This window comes from Apteryx rowi, unplaced genomic scaffold (genome assembly GCF_003343035.1).
Source record: "Apteryx rowi isolate R43461 unplaced genomic scaffold, aptRow1 scaffold_426, whole genome shotgun sequence".
In the NCBI taxonomy this organism is placed as follows: Eukaryota; Metazoa; Chordata; class Aves; order Apterygiformes; family Apterygidae; genus Apteryx; species Apteryx rowi.
Window position 1 is genome coordinate 686,921 of NW_020450679.1, and position 16,499 is coordinate 703,419.

The 16,499-nt window shown below is 39.7% G+C and overlaps 1 protein-coding gene across 1 annotated transcript in view; it reads right to left on the reverse strand.

The window, feature by feature from the left end:
• The window catches only part of ANO4 (anoctamin 4), a 137,499-nt gene extending 121,521 nt beyond the window's left edge, over positions 1-15,978 (reverse strand). The window contains exons 1-2 of the mRNA XM_026076113.1: positions 15,962-15,978; positions 10,674-10,882 (exon numbers count right to left, since the gene is read on the reverse strand). Of these exons, the coding sequence (XP_025931898.1) occupies positions 10,674-10,882; positions 15,962-15,978 (226 nt within the window). The remainder of the gene's footprint in view (positions 1-10,673; positions 10,883-15,961) is intronic.
• Positions 15,979-16,499: the final 521 nt, after the last annotated feature.

The window sequence follows — 16,499 nt, forward strand, 5'->3', positions numbered from 1 at the left end:
TTAATACAAACTCTTTTCTTATCTTCCAGAAGTAGCAGTAGAGGAGGAGATTTCTAAACACATAATACTACCAAGTTATCTCAGCCTAAGGTATTCTTAAGATTTATGGTGTCCATTCTCCCCTCCATTTACACTCTGGCTGGCGTAAGATGCACAGAAGTCCACACAACCAATTAACTATAGGGAAGTGGAAGTGGGGAGTCCTAAATTTTGGTCTCTCACTCTCCGGAGTACTGCGTATGCCTTTTCCATGGACAGCCATAGATAAAATGGATGAATACCCCTTTCCTAAAAATCTCTCCTCCTGATGAAGTAACCTGAGCACCAAGCTATAGAGACAGGGTCCTGCTGGCTCTCAATTCTTGCATTTCTAATTCTGCCACTGCCCGGAATGAACCCGTGGGAATGGTCAAGCCCAACACCTGCCTCTCTCCTGGTGATAAGAGCAATCTCCTAAGCAGTAGGACTACAGCTGAGGAGAGTTGAGGCTCCAGGTCTCCCACATGGACATGCGCCCAAACCATTGTGCGGAAGGACACTACCCTTCTTTCTTCTTCATTTCCCTCAGACAAAGCCTCAATGTTTGGAAAGTTGAAAGGACCCAAATATCTGCACAGAACCCCCAAGAACAGTGTGTCTCATAATTCTATGGCCAATATTTCTAAGCTCCTTAGATCCAGGTCCTTTGTACAGATCTTTACACGATCAGCGGAGGGACAGTGTCTCACGTTTGCCCTTTGAATTACCCCCTAGAAGCACTTCTCTTCACTGATGATATAAAGAGACAAGGCACCTAAATATGTGCTCACCTACTGAGAACAAAGGTTTTTTTAGGTGCCACAATGCCTCAGATGAATCCACAGGAAACAGTCTGCAAATGGCACAAAGCCATAGTGTATAACTAAGCAGAGACACTTCTGCACACGGACTGAACAATTCAGCTCATTTCCTGTTACCCTTATTTATATAAAAATAACAGTAGGACTGATTGTGTTTTAGATTTGCATCTTTCTTCTTACACTGTGAGTGCACATATAAAAACATAATTACCAAAGATCACCATCACATATGCTCAAACATTTGTCTATGTTTGAAAAATCTAACTACTTGTGAATGATAAATCTCTCCAGTTACCATTTACCTTTAACACTATTAGGAGTCGTCAGCAGATGATCTGGGAAGAGGAGGGGGAGAGAACTTTTGCTGAATAAACTGTTTATTGCAAAAAGCTTGCCCAGGTTTAAAGTCAGCAGTTTACTGATGAGAGAAGCAAAAAAGCTGGCTGCATGGGGATAAGAGATATGACCTAACAGATAACTTCAGGGCACCAAAGAATTACTTTATTATAACATGGAATATCACGATAGCTTTTACAAAATACCAGACTGCTCTTCCAGGTGGATTTTAATGTAACAATCAATCATACAGACTAACATTTTATCACAACCTATTACTGCCTTCAAAGTCTGAACACAACCTGCAGAAAACACCAGCAGCCAAACTATTCCAGGAGCTTCAGCTATCCTGAGACCACCGAGGAATGAATATAGCATAGGAATGGGAAGATGGTTATCCTAGATGCGGGATATCAGGACAGAGGTCCATTTAGCTCAGGATCCTGTTTCTGACAGCAGGTGACTAGGCAAAAGAAATAAGAAGAGGGTAAGCACAACCAGCCTATCCCCAATCTGTCCCTTCTTAGGGACTTCTGGAACAGAAGGTTTCATCTAGACCACCATGATTAATGGCTATCAATGACCCTTTCCTCCCCAAATCTGTCTGTTGCTCTTATGCTCATTGCCACTTCTGAGCTCAACGGTAGCCATTGTATTTATTACTCCCTCACTCCTTTATCTAGCATCTAGACGATGATCACGAAGCCCAGAAATTTACTGTCACCCCAAAGTGTTTCTTACTTTAGTATCTATTCTCAGCCAAGAGCTACTATACTGACCCCTCCCATTATTCTTATTAACATGTGGGTGTGATCATATATATATTTACTTTATATATAGGAAAACATACTTATATGAAAACATGCTTTCCTGTACAGAAATTAAACATGGATCAGTGAATCCCACCCTTGTTTATCATATGGACAGGATATGGTCCTAGTCTACCAGATATTTGTGTGAGTGGAGACATAACCAGGGAGAAGTTAAGATAAATATCTTGATTCAGTTACAGACTGGAGCTGAAAAAGGGAGGCAAGGGAGAAAGTAGGGTCCATGAGAACAGAACCCCAGGTAAGGTTTAGCATAGAAGTATGTATTTATCTCCAAACTCACAAGAAAGGCAAAGCTTAGGTAAAAGCCTGCATGAAAATTGGGCCCCCAAAAATGAGGCTGGGTAAGAGTCCTATGCCTGGACAGTCCTATAGCTGAGTGATAGAGAGGGAGACCTCTTCCTGGAGTTAGTCTGAAGTACAGGTAGCTGTAAGAATGGTTTCCTTTCTTTACTGTGCTTCTATTGCAATCATTTTATTTATATTTTGATTTTGTAAAAACATTCTTCTTCTGATTTTTAACTTTGCCTTCAAGAGTACCTCACAAGCAGGAGTCCCACCCCTAAAACTGATATGCTTGGCGTTTCTTATAAAGCCCTGCAAACCAATATAATTGCCAAGCATAGCCAAGGGGAAATAGAGAACTTCTTCATTAGTCCAGTTAGTATGGACTAATTCTGGAGCTGTTCACACAGGTTGCCTGTCCAAAGAGATTATTTTCAGTAACTGGTGCTAAGCAGGGACTGCTCCTTAGCAAGTGGTAGCACATAACCTGAATGACAAGGGTCTGTTAGTGAGTTTGTATCATTTTCAGGCATTCTGGCAGCACAAGGGGACTTTGAAGTATGTGCAATTTTGATGACCCTCGAAAACCTTCCAGTTTCATCCAAATTCAGGTTACTCCTTTGTATCCTCCATCTAACAAGTGCTCGATTCCTTTCCTCTCCTAGATGCTTTCTTAATTAGGGTTCTAAATAAAGCATTAAAGTGCAATGCTACCTCCCCATCTTTTCTATTGCAAGTACCCTGAATGTTATCAATAACGAAGACCTCAAAAAATGCAAATCTTTTTTGGTCCATGGAGCCACTAAAGCATAGGATGGTACAGAACTGTGTATCCCAAGGACGTAACTGGCAAATACCGTGCTTCTGTGGAGTTATCCAGAATGCAAAGAGAAAACACCTGCTTTCCTGAGATGCAGCACAGCTCCGTCTGTAAAAGCTGCTACAGGGAGGTGAGCGGTGGTGAGACCAAGTTCAGCCACTGAAGGCACAGCAAAGGTCAACAGTCTGCAGATCCAGAAGGGGCTTCTCTTTTGGGACAAGGAACAGACCAAAAATGATGACACCTTTGCTTCGCTGCTACTCTTATTTCTGCTGTAAGCTACAATGCTGATTTTCATACAATTCTTTTGGGGTTGCTGACCGAGTACATTGCACCGTTAGGAATTTTTGGTGGGTTCTGATATGTAGGTGCACTTATTTATATGATATCTACTACCCCAAGCAGAAATATCTTTTTCTGAGTAGTAAAGAAAGGTCATGGCTTAATTTAGAGATTTCAGGATGAACCACTGGGCTAGGGGGTTAGGAAAGAGAGTTTGCTGTCTTTTGGACTGCAACAAATCTGACATGGAAATGAATCGCACAATACAGCCATGCTGCAGTCAAAGCTCTTTTCTGATCATAAAAAACATCTCTGCCAAAGCAGAAGCTAGTTTGTTCTATCTTTTAACAGTCTACCTGCAAGAAGATTTCTGCAAATATAAGAAGCATATTTTATATTAGAATCAGAGGCTTACATAACACTGAGCTTCCTTTAAGTAAGAACCATATAGCTAAGAAAAAGCCACATTTTTCAGTCAAGCATTACAAGAACATAATGACCGATTATTCAAGGTCTGCCTGATTGCTTCCTGAATGATGAGCTATTTCTTTTTAAATGAAGTGGGTCATTACTTTCTCAGAAACATTGCAGAATGTTATATCTATTCTCTATTTTCTTCAGAAAAAGCTCAAGCAAAAGTATTTTCAGCTCTCTTAGGACTATTATGATACACTGGTCTTACAACATTTTGATCTTGCCTTGGGATCAGCAATATTCCCTGTGTTTGATCCTAAGACACATCTGGCTGCCTGTTCCTACTTCACACATGTTTCCTTTTGAAAGGAAACTCTCTGAGGGTGAAAGGATCCAGAACAAGCAGAGAGACTGAAGCTGGACACCTTCTCCAGCTGAGGACACGCTGTAACTAACAACAGCTACAAAAGCCGAAATCTGAGGGTGAGTTGTACTGATTTTAACATAACTATACATAATTGATTGCAAGAGTGAATAAAAGATCATTTTACAACAGCAAATAGGAGACTGATCAAAGCAGGAAGGGAAATAAAATCGTCTTTGAAAACAGATGAGTTTAAAAATACATATTCCCCAGAGAAGTAGAATACCCTGAAAGACACCACTTAAAATTATTAATATTATTTTTGAAGGTTCTTACTGAGGGCATGCACAGGTCCCAGTAGGATCAACATCTCTGTGTCAGGTGCAGCACAAATCCATACAGACAGATGCAATTTCTGCCTAAATCAGATCAGTTTAAGCTACACAAGAAAGTTAGTGCTGAAAACCAGGTTTTATCCTCTAGCTTTTTTTGAATGTGCTGTTCGCAAAACTGTTCTCCAAATTGCTAGAATGAATATTTTAGGAGAGTTTAGTGAACAGGAATTTTCAAAGAAGTGGGCTTTACCCTAGGAAAGTAAAGTGATGAGTGAAATGGCCCGAAAGGCTAGGCAAAGTGAGAGATTTCAGGCGCTGCATCATCCACTAATGAGTTCAACTCTTAAGTTCAAAGTACCACCTAATCGCCATGTGACGATCTGTCACTCAGCCCAGCGACAGAAGCTCCTCACCATAATTGACACAAACCGTTCTCACTGTTAGGAGCTTCAGCAGAGGCTCCCGAGCACAAATATTCAGGGGAATGAACTATCCCTGTGTTTAGCAGGGAGGTATTTCCAGCTCAGGCTTGAGGTACAGCTGAGGGAGTTTGTTTGGGGCATAAACCTTGCACTGTACTGAACACGGACTGCAGGTAAAGAGAAAAGGTAAGTATCCAGGGCATTTTCTTTGCCATCAGTAAAGATAGTTCTGCACGTGGACATTTCTTATAAACTTATATTTTATGTAATGCGCAAATTAGTTTAATAAAGGGAAAGTTAGACTTTTTTGAAATTCGCTTGCTTTTTCCATGCTTCATTCCAGATGAGAGGAATTTCTATATACACTTGGTAGAAGGCATATTGAAAAAAGAATTCATCTCTAATAATGTTAATAATAACACTTCTGTCAGCGTGAGTTCAAATTTTCAGGTGATTTGACATCAGTTGTTCCCACATCCTGCTTGCATTTGCTGTCAAGGATATTTGCATGACGGAGCTTTCTGGCAGAATTTACAGGAATTTATTTTTTTAATCTATGAGGGATATATACCAGAAGTCCTGCCAGTCAGCAAAAAAAAGGGAATGTGATTTAACCAACAAATCACATTGAACTAACCCAGATCTTCTGAAAAACATTCATGACCAAATGTGAATGATCAGGAATGCTGACAAATGTGCACAGACATTTGGTGAAGAGAAAAGGATATCTTTTGCACAGTAAATTATCAGTTGTAAAGAACTCACTCAATTCTAGCTTCCTTGATGATTCAAAGTTCATTAAGTTGTGACTAAGCTCATTAAATATACATTTCTTTTTTTCTTTAATTTTGACTGCCACAGTTGCAAGGACTGTGTATTTTTCCCAGCCTCCTAAATCAGTTGTTCTGCTGTCCCACACCACTACCTTCTTCTTTTTTATTTCATGCCCCAAAACTGTATGCATCAAGAAAAATTACACAGTTTGATATGCAATAAAAAAGAGGATTCTGAAATCAAGAAAAGCATGCCTAAGGCAATATACATCTCCCTTTAACTTCTATAACTTCTCCATCAGGTTCTATTTGCAGGAAAAGGCAAGAGTCTGACAAAAAAGGTTCTCATTGAATTCCAATGACTGCACTAGACTTCCATCCAAATGCCAGAAACCAGTAATTTCAGCAGGTGCTTTCCTTGTCATTGAACACAAAACTCTTTCAAGGATCATGGATATGCCTATGCTATTTCAGATAGCAAGCAATCTCCATTCCAAAATACACTTTGGCTTTGAAAGAGATTTTTTTGAACAGTAAACTACTGAAAGCAGAAATCTCTACAACATTTTTATGAATTTTTTTAACTGAAATCTCTTTACATATTTACGAAATTCTGAAATAAACTGATTTCAAAGAGAATCCTTATGGAAGTGCAGATTGCATACATATCTCTATTCATATAACTGATATAAAGGCATATCTACATTATTATATGTACACTTTTATATACACCTCAAAAAGTATTGATGCATACTGCACTGACTTATGTGTTTTTCAATTTTAAGCAGGTAATAGACAGTACACATGATATGTTGAGAGAAGTTCTGAACATACCAATTACTGCTTCAAATCTAATTCACAGAGCGTATTCTGACACTAAAGAGTTGTGCTTAGGTATGTGTTGGAATTTGAAGTTAATTTCAGTAACACATAATGTGTTACATAATATTACATGGTTGCCCTTTTTTTTTTTCTGGTTACAGTTATATAGTTATATATGTGTATTAAGGTTTACCCAGAGACCTTTGTAGGAAGTAAAGAGAAAGAAAAGTTGCTGGGGAACTTCTGAATCTCTGTTAGTACAAAATGGGTATCAATTGTGAGCAAGCCTAGCAACCAGCAAAGACCTAGGAAGTTTCCAGGGGACAGAGAAGCAATTAAACAACTCACTTTACTGCTGCTTAGATGTACTGAGCAAGATAATTTCTCCACAGCTAGCAAATTTAAGAACTGCTAGAGAAATCAGATTTGACTAGTTCCTCAGAGTCCAAGAATAAAGAAATTCATCACAAATAGGAAAAAATAAGGTAACATTGCCCTGATTTGGAATATACAATACCAATAGAAAGGGCAGGCAGAAAACCAGAAACCAAAGTCCTGCTTATTCCTTAACAAAGCTGCAATGCAGTTACAAGTGAGGTAAGCATTTTTCTTTTTGGTCCTCAGATTTGCCTAATCCTGACATTGAGGGAATGGAGTGGGAAGAGGATTTAACCTCTAGGCTTGTTCAGTACTTGGTCCCCCTGCTCTGACAGACAACCTAAATGCTGATTACCATCACTTTCAAAATAAGCGTCCTTGTGTGCAATGCAGACAAATCAATCCTCAACTATCTTCAGGGGAGTTTTAACAATTTACACCAGCCCAAGGTCCTCCCCATGTGCTTTGAACCTTGTACTTCAGTAGTTCAGTACCTCATTTAGCCACATTATACCACAACAGCTCCCAGAATTAGGAGAGGATAATTGGAGGTTATCCCCAAAATTAAAATACTGTCATTCCATGACTCTGGAATATTTACATTATTCCATAATATTTACATTAATAAGTCAATGTTCAAATCATTGCATCAAGATTTATCGTCTGAGAGATTTGTCTTTGCTTTTCTCCTTTCTCAAAGGAACTTTCCTCAGACGGGAGAGTAAGCAGAGGCATCAGGAGTCTTCGCTGACATTGCCATTATTAAGAGTTTTCTCCCACTTCTCTTTCCATTTCCCTCTGTTTTTGTTTGTTTTTTTGTTTGTTTTTTTCCAGTTATGTGATACATTTTGATCTGTTTAAAATCAGAGCTCGGGAGCTGCTGTTTTGCTTGGGGCTGAGCAGTACCTCTTTGTAAGTTTGCACAGGATAAATGGCTTTTTACAAAAAAAGGCACACTACTGACAGTTTACTGCTCACTGGCCACTCTCCCTGTTCACAACACCCACAGTGACAGTAGAAGTCATTGGCCTCAGGCACCTTGCCAACAGCAAATAAAACGGATAGGGAAGTAAGCTAAAAAGGAGTGCAGTAACACTGAACAATACCTATAAGTCTTCCACATTAGAGTGTAGCTGTCTACGAACTTCAGTTAAAGAAAGCAGCTGTCAGTCAAACAGAATTAGTGATAAATAATAAAAAAGGTGTCATTCTGAAAAAAAATGGCAATAGGAAACAAAGTGGCAGGGAGAAAGAGCAGTGGTATGCTGTCAAAGGGGAAAAATATACTCACTTATTACTCTATCATTTTATCAAGGCAATTTTCTTCCCGTGGTTCTACCTCTTTGATTGATAAGAATTAGAAATGCCATTTCAAGTCCTCAAAATACTTTTCTGTACAATCTGTTATGCTGGAATACCTTTGTTTTCTGACTATTGTTAACTGGACAAAGGAAATTTCAGACTGAATATAATGTAAACTTCTCCAATCATGAGACCTACTTAATTTTCATAACAGCACTCAAGGAAAGCAAGCACCCAAATTGTATGAGATACTTAAAATCGGGCTGAACAAAATCCCTGGGAATTTACTCTATGCAATAGCAGGAAGATAGCTTGGGAAATAACAGTGTAAGATCTTTTCCCTGGGTAATTAATGCAAGTCAGAACATCTTCATTCTTAAATGCCAAACTATTTATAATGTACAGCCTTACCATCATTGGTCAATAAGTGCGTTTGGATAGTTTTTTATGAAGTTAGAACAAACAACTGTTAATTTGTGGCTGAATCAAAATGAATGACATATGATTTCAGTTTTAAATTGAAATTTTCTCTTAGAAGGGCTCTTTATTACTATTGTTACCTGAGGATAATCTTTCTTTAGACTCTACTTGCATACATCCCTAATGCTTGCAACTTAACCCAGACTGAGACACAAATTTAGTGCTCTATATAGAATAAAAAATCAGACCCAAAACATAAAAACATTATTGCATACCAGTACCACATCAAACAACAACACTGTAAGACAACTAAGACAAAACTCATATCATATAATGTATTTATAAAAGTCTGCAGACTTTAAGGCTCTGGATACCACTAAAACCTATTACCTTCAGTGAAGCTCAAGATACTAAATGTCTCTCTAAACCAAGCCAGCAAGCATGCTCTCTGTAGGTCATACGTGCTGTTATTGTCTAAAGAGCAGGATATAACAAACAGAACTAATCTAATACGATTTTACTGAAACTTAAATTCCTCAGAGAAGTGTTATCCAAAGTCACTCGCACTTCTACTAATGAGCTCCATTTTAGGAAACCTCTGTAGTATGTCTGAAAAGGGATCCTTTCCTCAATCAAAAGCCAATGTATGTCGTTTATATCATTTAGTACTAAAACATAAGCCAAGTCTACCAGCAAACAGAGGTAGAATGTATATCATCTCACAATGAACATCATTTGTATTACCTGTTGTGCATGTTCAAGATATTTGTTTCACAAACTGCAGTGCAGTTTTTTTTATTGGTCTGTTAACATGCTGTAGTCATGATTATGTATCTTTAGCAACAACAACATTGCTGTAGTAGTAATTTCTGTACTTCAAGGAAAAAAACACAGAAGTTGAAAAAATAGAAGGCCAAGAAGTGAATAGAGGAACTGATATAGGCAAAATCAGATGGTTGTGAGTCACTGTAAATTCTTAATTAATCCATGTTGACAAAGATTATGGTGACTGCGTAGTATGGGTACGTGAAACTCATAGCAATAGACCTACATAGCAACCCACAATATATAATTTGTATTTTCAACTTTTACAAAAATCAAGGAACTTCCAGATCCGCAAGGTGGTGGAAGCATGATAAGGGTTTGCAGGCAGAACTGTCTGTCTCACACAAGTGGGCTCTGCCCCTGCAGCACCCCAGCAGCTGTGTACAGGGTGCGTCATGTCCTTCCCCAGGGCAGCAAACCTGGAAGATCCTGAGCCCCTTCATTTTAAGAGTCACAAAACCGGCTTCATGGGCAGCCTTAATGTGCTCCACCCCAGAAAGAAATCTGGAGTTCAGTTTTCAGTGAAGAAAGTCTGAACATGGCCAGTGCAAATGTTCTCCTCTGTTATAAGAAAAGATACTTCTAAAATAACTCTGGCAATTAACATAACAAGGAATGAATTCATGATGTCAATTAGAATTTGATGGTTCCTAGGAGATTCTGGCTTTCTTTTAAAAAGTTTCATTGTTTTATCCACTTAACATATATTGTAAAATTGCCTTCAGATCTGGAGTTTTTGTTTTCATTCTAGGAATAAGACTTTGATCTACACCCTGAATTGTCCCAAATTCTTAGTTGAAAAGAAAATTTAGTGTCATTTCCTGAGTTTCATAGTGATGCTTGTAGCCTTCAGAGCATTACCATTAGCTCAAGGTTTATCAAAACTGAATGTGTATAAAGGGAGCACTATTCAAAACCAATGGCCCAAAGCACTCTCCATATTAGCATTTTGAACACCACTACAGATTGTTTTATTTTTTTAATGATTAAATTTACATTTTCATTCCCCACTCCCAGCTGTCCCAACTCTTGCTTCTCCCAATGAAATCTACAACTGTCCAAAACATATTGAGCATAGGCAGAACAAACATCAATCTATAGCTCTGTTGACCAATAGATTGATCTCCATAACAGCATGAGCTGATGCTTTTGATACCAGCTTCATAGCACCATGGCACACCACACAAGAAACAGATCTAAAAAATGTGTCAAGCCAAATCTGTTACCTGGCTGATGAGTTTTTGCTTTTCCACCAACGACTGCCGAAATACTAGATCCAGAAGATGAAGCTTCCATTTTTATTGACCTTCTGACTCGTGGGAGTGAAGGATGCCCAACCACAGGCGGATGCTGTGACACTGGGTAGCTTGCTGCAATTCTCCTCTGATAGACTTGCACACGCTTTTCAGCCCCATGAATAGATAAACTTATACCTGACAGGAATAAAAATTAGCACTGTTAGATACAGGAGACCAGCACAGAATAACTAAAATATAAAAATTGCCATGGTTTAAAATGGATCTGTAACAGCCTTCTTGAAGAAAAAAAAAGCTATAAAAGCATGAACTGCATATGAAAATGAAAAACAGGAACATCTTTACTGCTGCTGTGCTGCAGCCATCAGAGCCAGTCGCACTAATAGATATTTAAATTAATATACAGTCATGGTTTAGTGCCTTACTGGCCTCCAGGAAGAATTATCTTCCATTCCTACAAAAAATACACATAGAGCTCACACAGAATGATATTAATGAGGTAACTGCCACAGAGTGTATCAAATGACAGTTTTCTGATTGATGGACTAAAACTTGGCAATAATGGATGCTTTTCTTCTGAACATTCACAAGTATCATCGAATCTCATCATATAGAAAAGATGTTACACTTCAGGGAGACTAGCTTTTAAGGCAAAAATAAATGTCTGCTTTTAGGAAAACAGTAAAGCTACAAGCAAAAATAGTATGACCTTAAGCTTGAAAAACAATTTCACTTTGACCAGTCCTGTGAAACTTTGGCTTTCCTTTTCTCTCTCAGGTCAACACTAGAAATTGTCTTTCACATCAAAGTAATTCTCAAATTTGTCTCTTATAACACAGCTAGTTTTGAAATAGAAATTGTTGTCTGTTATGGAAACAGTCCTTACTTTTCCATAGAAAAAAAAGCAAAGTTGATATTTCCTGTATGTCTATAGTACATTCTTAGAGAGAAATGCTAACTTACAGTACAAAACACTGATTCTGATTTCTTTATGTTAACATTGACACGACTGCTCCAACTTTATCAGTGTACTCTGGTGAAAACCATTAGATCACCTTCTTCAGGCAACAAAGAGCTGAATGATAATTCTGTGACACTGTTTTATGCTTAGTTTAATTGTGAGTCTTCTTTCATCAGCAGCCACTCTTTGTTTTAAAAACAAATTAAAAAACATAACCAGATATTAATGGTCAAACTGAGAAGCAGATGGGAATAGCTGACCCAAAAAATTAGGAATGGACATATTGTAAGCCCATAAACTGTAAAGAGCAGTTACTCGCAATCATTATTCATCATTGATTAGACTGCACATTTTTGTGAAAGGGATCTTCCACTGAAACATTCAAGAATGCTTTAATGACTGCAGTCTTCCAGTTCCACTGAAAATCAGTGCAACATGAGCCTGCAAGTTGTGGAAGAAGGTTTTGAACCTTTGACATCTTGGTACACTCTGGTAGATAACATATCACTAAAGGAAGAGAGCCACCACTTCTGTAGGCAAATGGTGAAAACACTGGGGTTGCACACATGAAAAAAACATGCTGTGAAGAATTGTTCTCCTTTGGGATGGTTTTGTACATTCAGGATCAAAGCTGCTGCTCTCTCTGCCTGATTTTGCAGCACTTCCTCGGAGCCGATCTGCAGGAAGTGTAACCGGAAGAGCGCTCTCCCAGTTATAGGGCTAATAAAACTGCTGGCTACTTCTAAGGACTGTTGAAATCACATCTTCGTTAATACAGAAGCCAAATCCCAGTCACCTTATTCAGTTGATTCATCTTGTGAAAGGCAGCATAACAATCCACATGAGCAGAATAACAATGAACACGCCTGGACAACGCATCTCTTTGAATAAAGTGCTCAGTCATAATGGGCTCCAACCTGTGAGGAGCTCAGCTCCACCTGTAAAATGACTTCTTTATTTCTTGTGCAGTCACTGGAAGCTCATGGTGCACCAAAGTCCGTGTAGTTATCCCTCAGTTATTACAAGATTAATCACAACTGTTTTCTTTCAGCATCACTATTGGGCATTGTATCATTTGAAACAAAAGTCTCTCTGAAGCTTACAATGGAGTCAGGATATATATTCTACCAACACTAAATGTAAAACCTGGCACTGGCACATAGTGATTGGTTGGATCTCAATGAGACTGTATTTTTATTTGATCACGAAATGAGTGATCTATTTTAGGAGCCAGTTCCAAATGTAAACTGACTGCTACATTTCTCTGAGGTTCAAGTAAATTGCTTCTTCACTTTCCCAAAGCAAAGCCTATAAACTGTTGTGCAGCTGTGACTCAGCTTTCTAAACTATTTGTGCAGCACTTTTCTTCAGCCATCAAAATAAAGGATACTGCAGCCAGATCATTTTTGCTAAGGACTGCAAAATTTGCAATTAACTGCATCCAACATGATGTTCAATCTACAGTTTGACTCTAATTATATGCAACATTTTATTTCTTCCACTGAGTGTGTTATGAAATGATAACACTGAATTATGCAAGGAAGAACGTGCCAGCCTTATTGGAAATTTTATAGCTTGTTTATAGGACAAAGATGGAAGTGTCCTTGTTTAATTAGCATTTCAGCTTTTTCCAGACAGAGCCTAAATCTTGCTCTTCTATACACTTTTCTTTTGTTAAACTAGAAGTAAATATCTGTAAAAATGTAAGATGCTAATATTGCAGTAAGCTGAGGTATTACCTTGCTTTCATGTGGGCGAAAGTCCTTTTAAAAGAAGTATTGGCTCCTGAAAACACATCCTCAGACAATATGCACAAAAGCAGAGACAAAGGGAGGAGGAATGGAAGGAAGGGAGGTAGAGATGTTAAGAATAGTGCATGTAGGTTATGGGAAATGAAAATCTGGTGAACTACTGGTGCTAAGCAGACTCTAGAGTAAATTCCCCCGAGTCTTACTGCAAACACTGATGCTGAGTCATGGAGTTTTGTGGGTCAGAAATGGGAAAAAATGGTGCACAGATCTTTGAAGAGTAGATGTTAAAGTCAATATCTCATACTTTTTGCAGCGTGACAGTACCCACACAAGATTTCTAAAAAGACAAGTGGTCTGACAGTGTACTGCAGACTGGTTCCTCAGTTAGCTCTGTTTGGTGGAGTTTTTGCCCTGCCTTCAGCCTTGGTACCAGACAGATGCCAACCACCGAAGTCCCGGTGCTGTTGCACACCTGGCAATGTGGCCCCCACCGTGCTCAGCCCTGCAGCACAGTCATTTGCATGTAGGCTTGGCAGGCTGGGACACTGGGCCATGAGTGACCTGGCATGCTCTGGCAGACCCTATAGATGATACATAAACCAAGATGCTCTCCTGCTTCTCCCCATGGCTTAACCACCCACAACATGTACCATCAGCAGCATTTCAACCTGCGGCTGCAGCGCAGAGGCAGGTGAAAAGCTTCCATGTTGGCCAGTAGCCATGGCTGACTGCTCATTTAGGAGGCCTAGCATCTGGATGGGGCTCTGAAACATGCTGGCATGCAGCCAGATAGCTGTAAGCAGTTAGCTGCATCTGGCTGGCTGCAAACAAAGTATATGAGAATGGGAAGTAGAAGTTTAGTGTTTTGAAGCTGGACAAGATTCGAGCCTTCAGGAATTGTTTATGTCACTTTCCTTTTCCTTCACACAGCAACATTCCTTCTCTGTATTTGCAAATTTTCACACATCTTTCCCCTCCTTACCTACATTTCTGTCCTCTTCCTCATACAAGCTTCTTGCCTCCCTGAGCAGCAGCTCTTCTTGTGCCCTTCTGTTCTCTGATGCATCTGTTTGAGCTTGCAGCTTCATGCAAGAGAGGCACCTTCACCCCCTTCCTACAAACCACTCTCAACTGCACAGTTTCCCAGCAGGGATGTTCAGCCTTCATCCCGCTCCTGGCTAACTCTCATTGCTCCTGGCTATGTTTTTATATTGGAATTTTTTTCACAGCAGCATTTCTTTTACGTTAAGCATATTTTGCCTCTTATGAAGTGGTAGGATGCTTATGATACCACAGATTTTATAATGCTCCAAAATAAAACCTGCATATGAGAACATTAAAAGTGGAGTGCTAAAATACTTTAAAGTCAGAAAGAAATAAAAGTCAAACATAAAGAAGAAAAAGGAGGGAGAAATTAATAAAAGTAGAAAATGCCACAGTGTGCCTATGGCTTAGAATTTGCCTGCAAAGTTTTGCGTGATGGTGAGGTTTGTTTTGTCAGCTCTTCAGATGCTACAGCGATGAACAACCACATCCTGTGCTGCTCTGCAATCACTCTGTCAAGGCATCTGACAGGGCATCTGCTTTGCTCATGTCTCAGCCCTGGGTAACTGGCACTGTGCACCACACACCTCTGCACAGAACCTGCATCCAGCGGGCTCCTGCCAGGGCCTCATCCAGCTGGCCCGTGGGCTGTTTTCCTGAGCATAGTGCAGAGACTCTAGTACCAGCGGAGGTGGCTCCAGTGCCAAAACTGGGGTCAGCAAGGCACTGTATCCAAATTGTACTGTGCTGGGACTGAGAGAGCTTCTCCATGTGGGATGATGCTCCACTGTCAGGTCTGGGTCAGCCCTAGCTCTATTCCGCCCTGCACTCCTTGGAGGGACAGATGTATTGTTATAGGTTCCTTCTTGCTGTGTCTTTCTCCAGCCAGAGATAATAGGGACATGAATAAACAATCAAGATGCAATGCAGAGTTAGAAAGCTGTATAAACAATCCATTAGTGAACAGCGCTCAACTAGTCTCAAGTGCCCTGACCTGCTTTGTAGACCTTCTCTGGGATATCAGACTGCTGCTGACAGGTGCAGTAAGTTCATTTGGTTTGGTAACATCTGAGTATCTGTGCTCACGGAGAGAAATAACCTGGGCTCTTTCTCTTCATGTGGCTTCTTTTATTCTGCCTTGGCAGTATGTGGAGGCCTTAAGAGCTGACAGAGGTTGACATTTTCTTCAAGGCCCCTTTCAGAGTAGAGCAAGTGCAGGGGAGCCCAGAGCAAGGAGTGAGGAAGAAGATCTCAGCTGCAGTGTTGTGAGGGGCCACATGAAGTAAGGCAGCTCTGGGTAACATGCAGTCATCAAAGTCCAGATAAGCAAGATCATAAGGAAGCACATTGGAAGCATGGGCAAAGAGAGAAAAATAAGTCTTTGAGGTATACTGTATAAATGGGGAAATTACATATTTGATTCCTTTTGACTTTTACACAGAGGAAGGAAGAAAGTGGGCTAATTTGTTCACCTTAAAAAGCTAAGCACCCTTTCTTCAGCCTGTGCAAACTGCCACATCTCCCATTAAACTCAATGATGCTCTGATAACAGCTTCAGCTTTTTCACATTTTGAAGCTGGCCTTGACAAGGGGGAGCTCAGAAAGGGCAAGTAACATGAAAGGTTTCTCATGCAAAATCATCTTCATCTCAGACTCAGCACAGAGACAGCTGTGCTGGGTGCCACGATGAACTCTTCTGCTTGGTCTGAATCCTAGGTGGAAATGAATGAGCATAAGAGAAAAATTCATCTGCTGCCCTTTTGTACACATGCCTAAAAGCACAATTAAAGGTAGGTTCCTTTTTTTCCACCCATGCCCTACATAGAGAGCAAAAACATCCAAGGAAGTATGTCTACCTTTTTCTACAGCTTGGGGAAAAATGTTACAACTGCATTAGGATTCTCACATTAGATTAAATCATTTCTGAACAACTTTAAGTACCACTTCTGTAAGTGATAATAGAGCACAGCATCAGCACAGCAACAGCATTGAGTCCCTTGCCATTGCTAACACAACTGATTCATAAAAATTACATCTAAA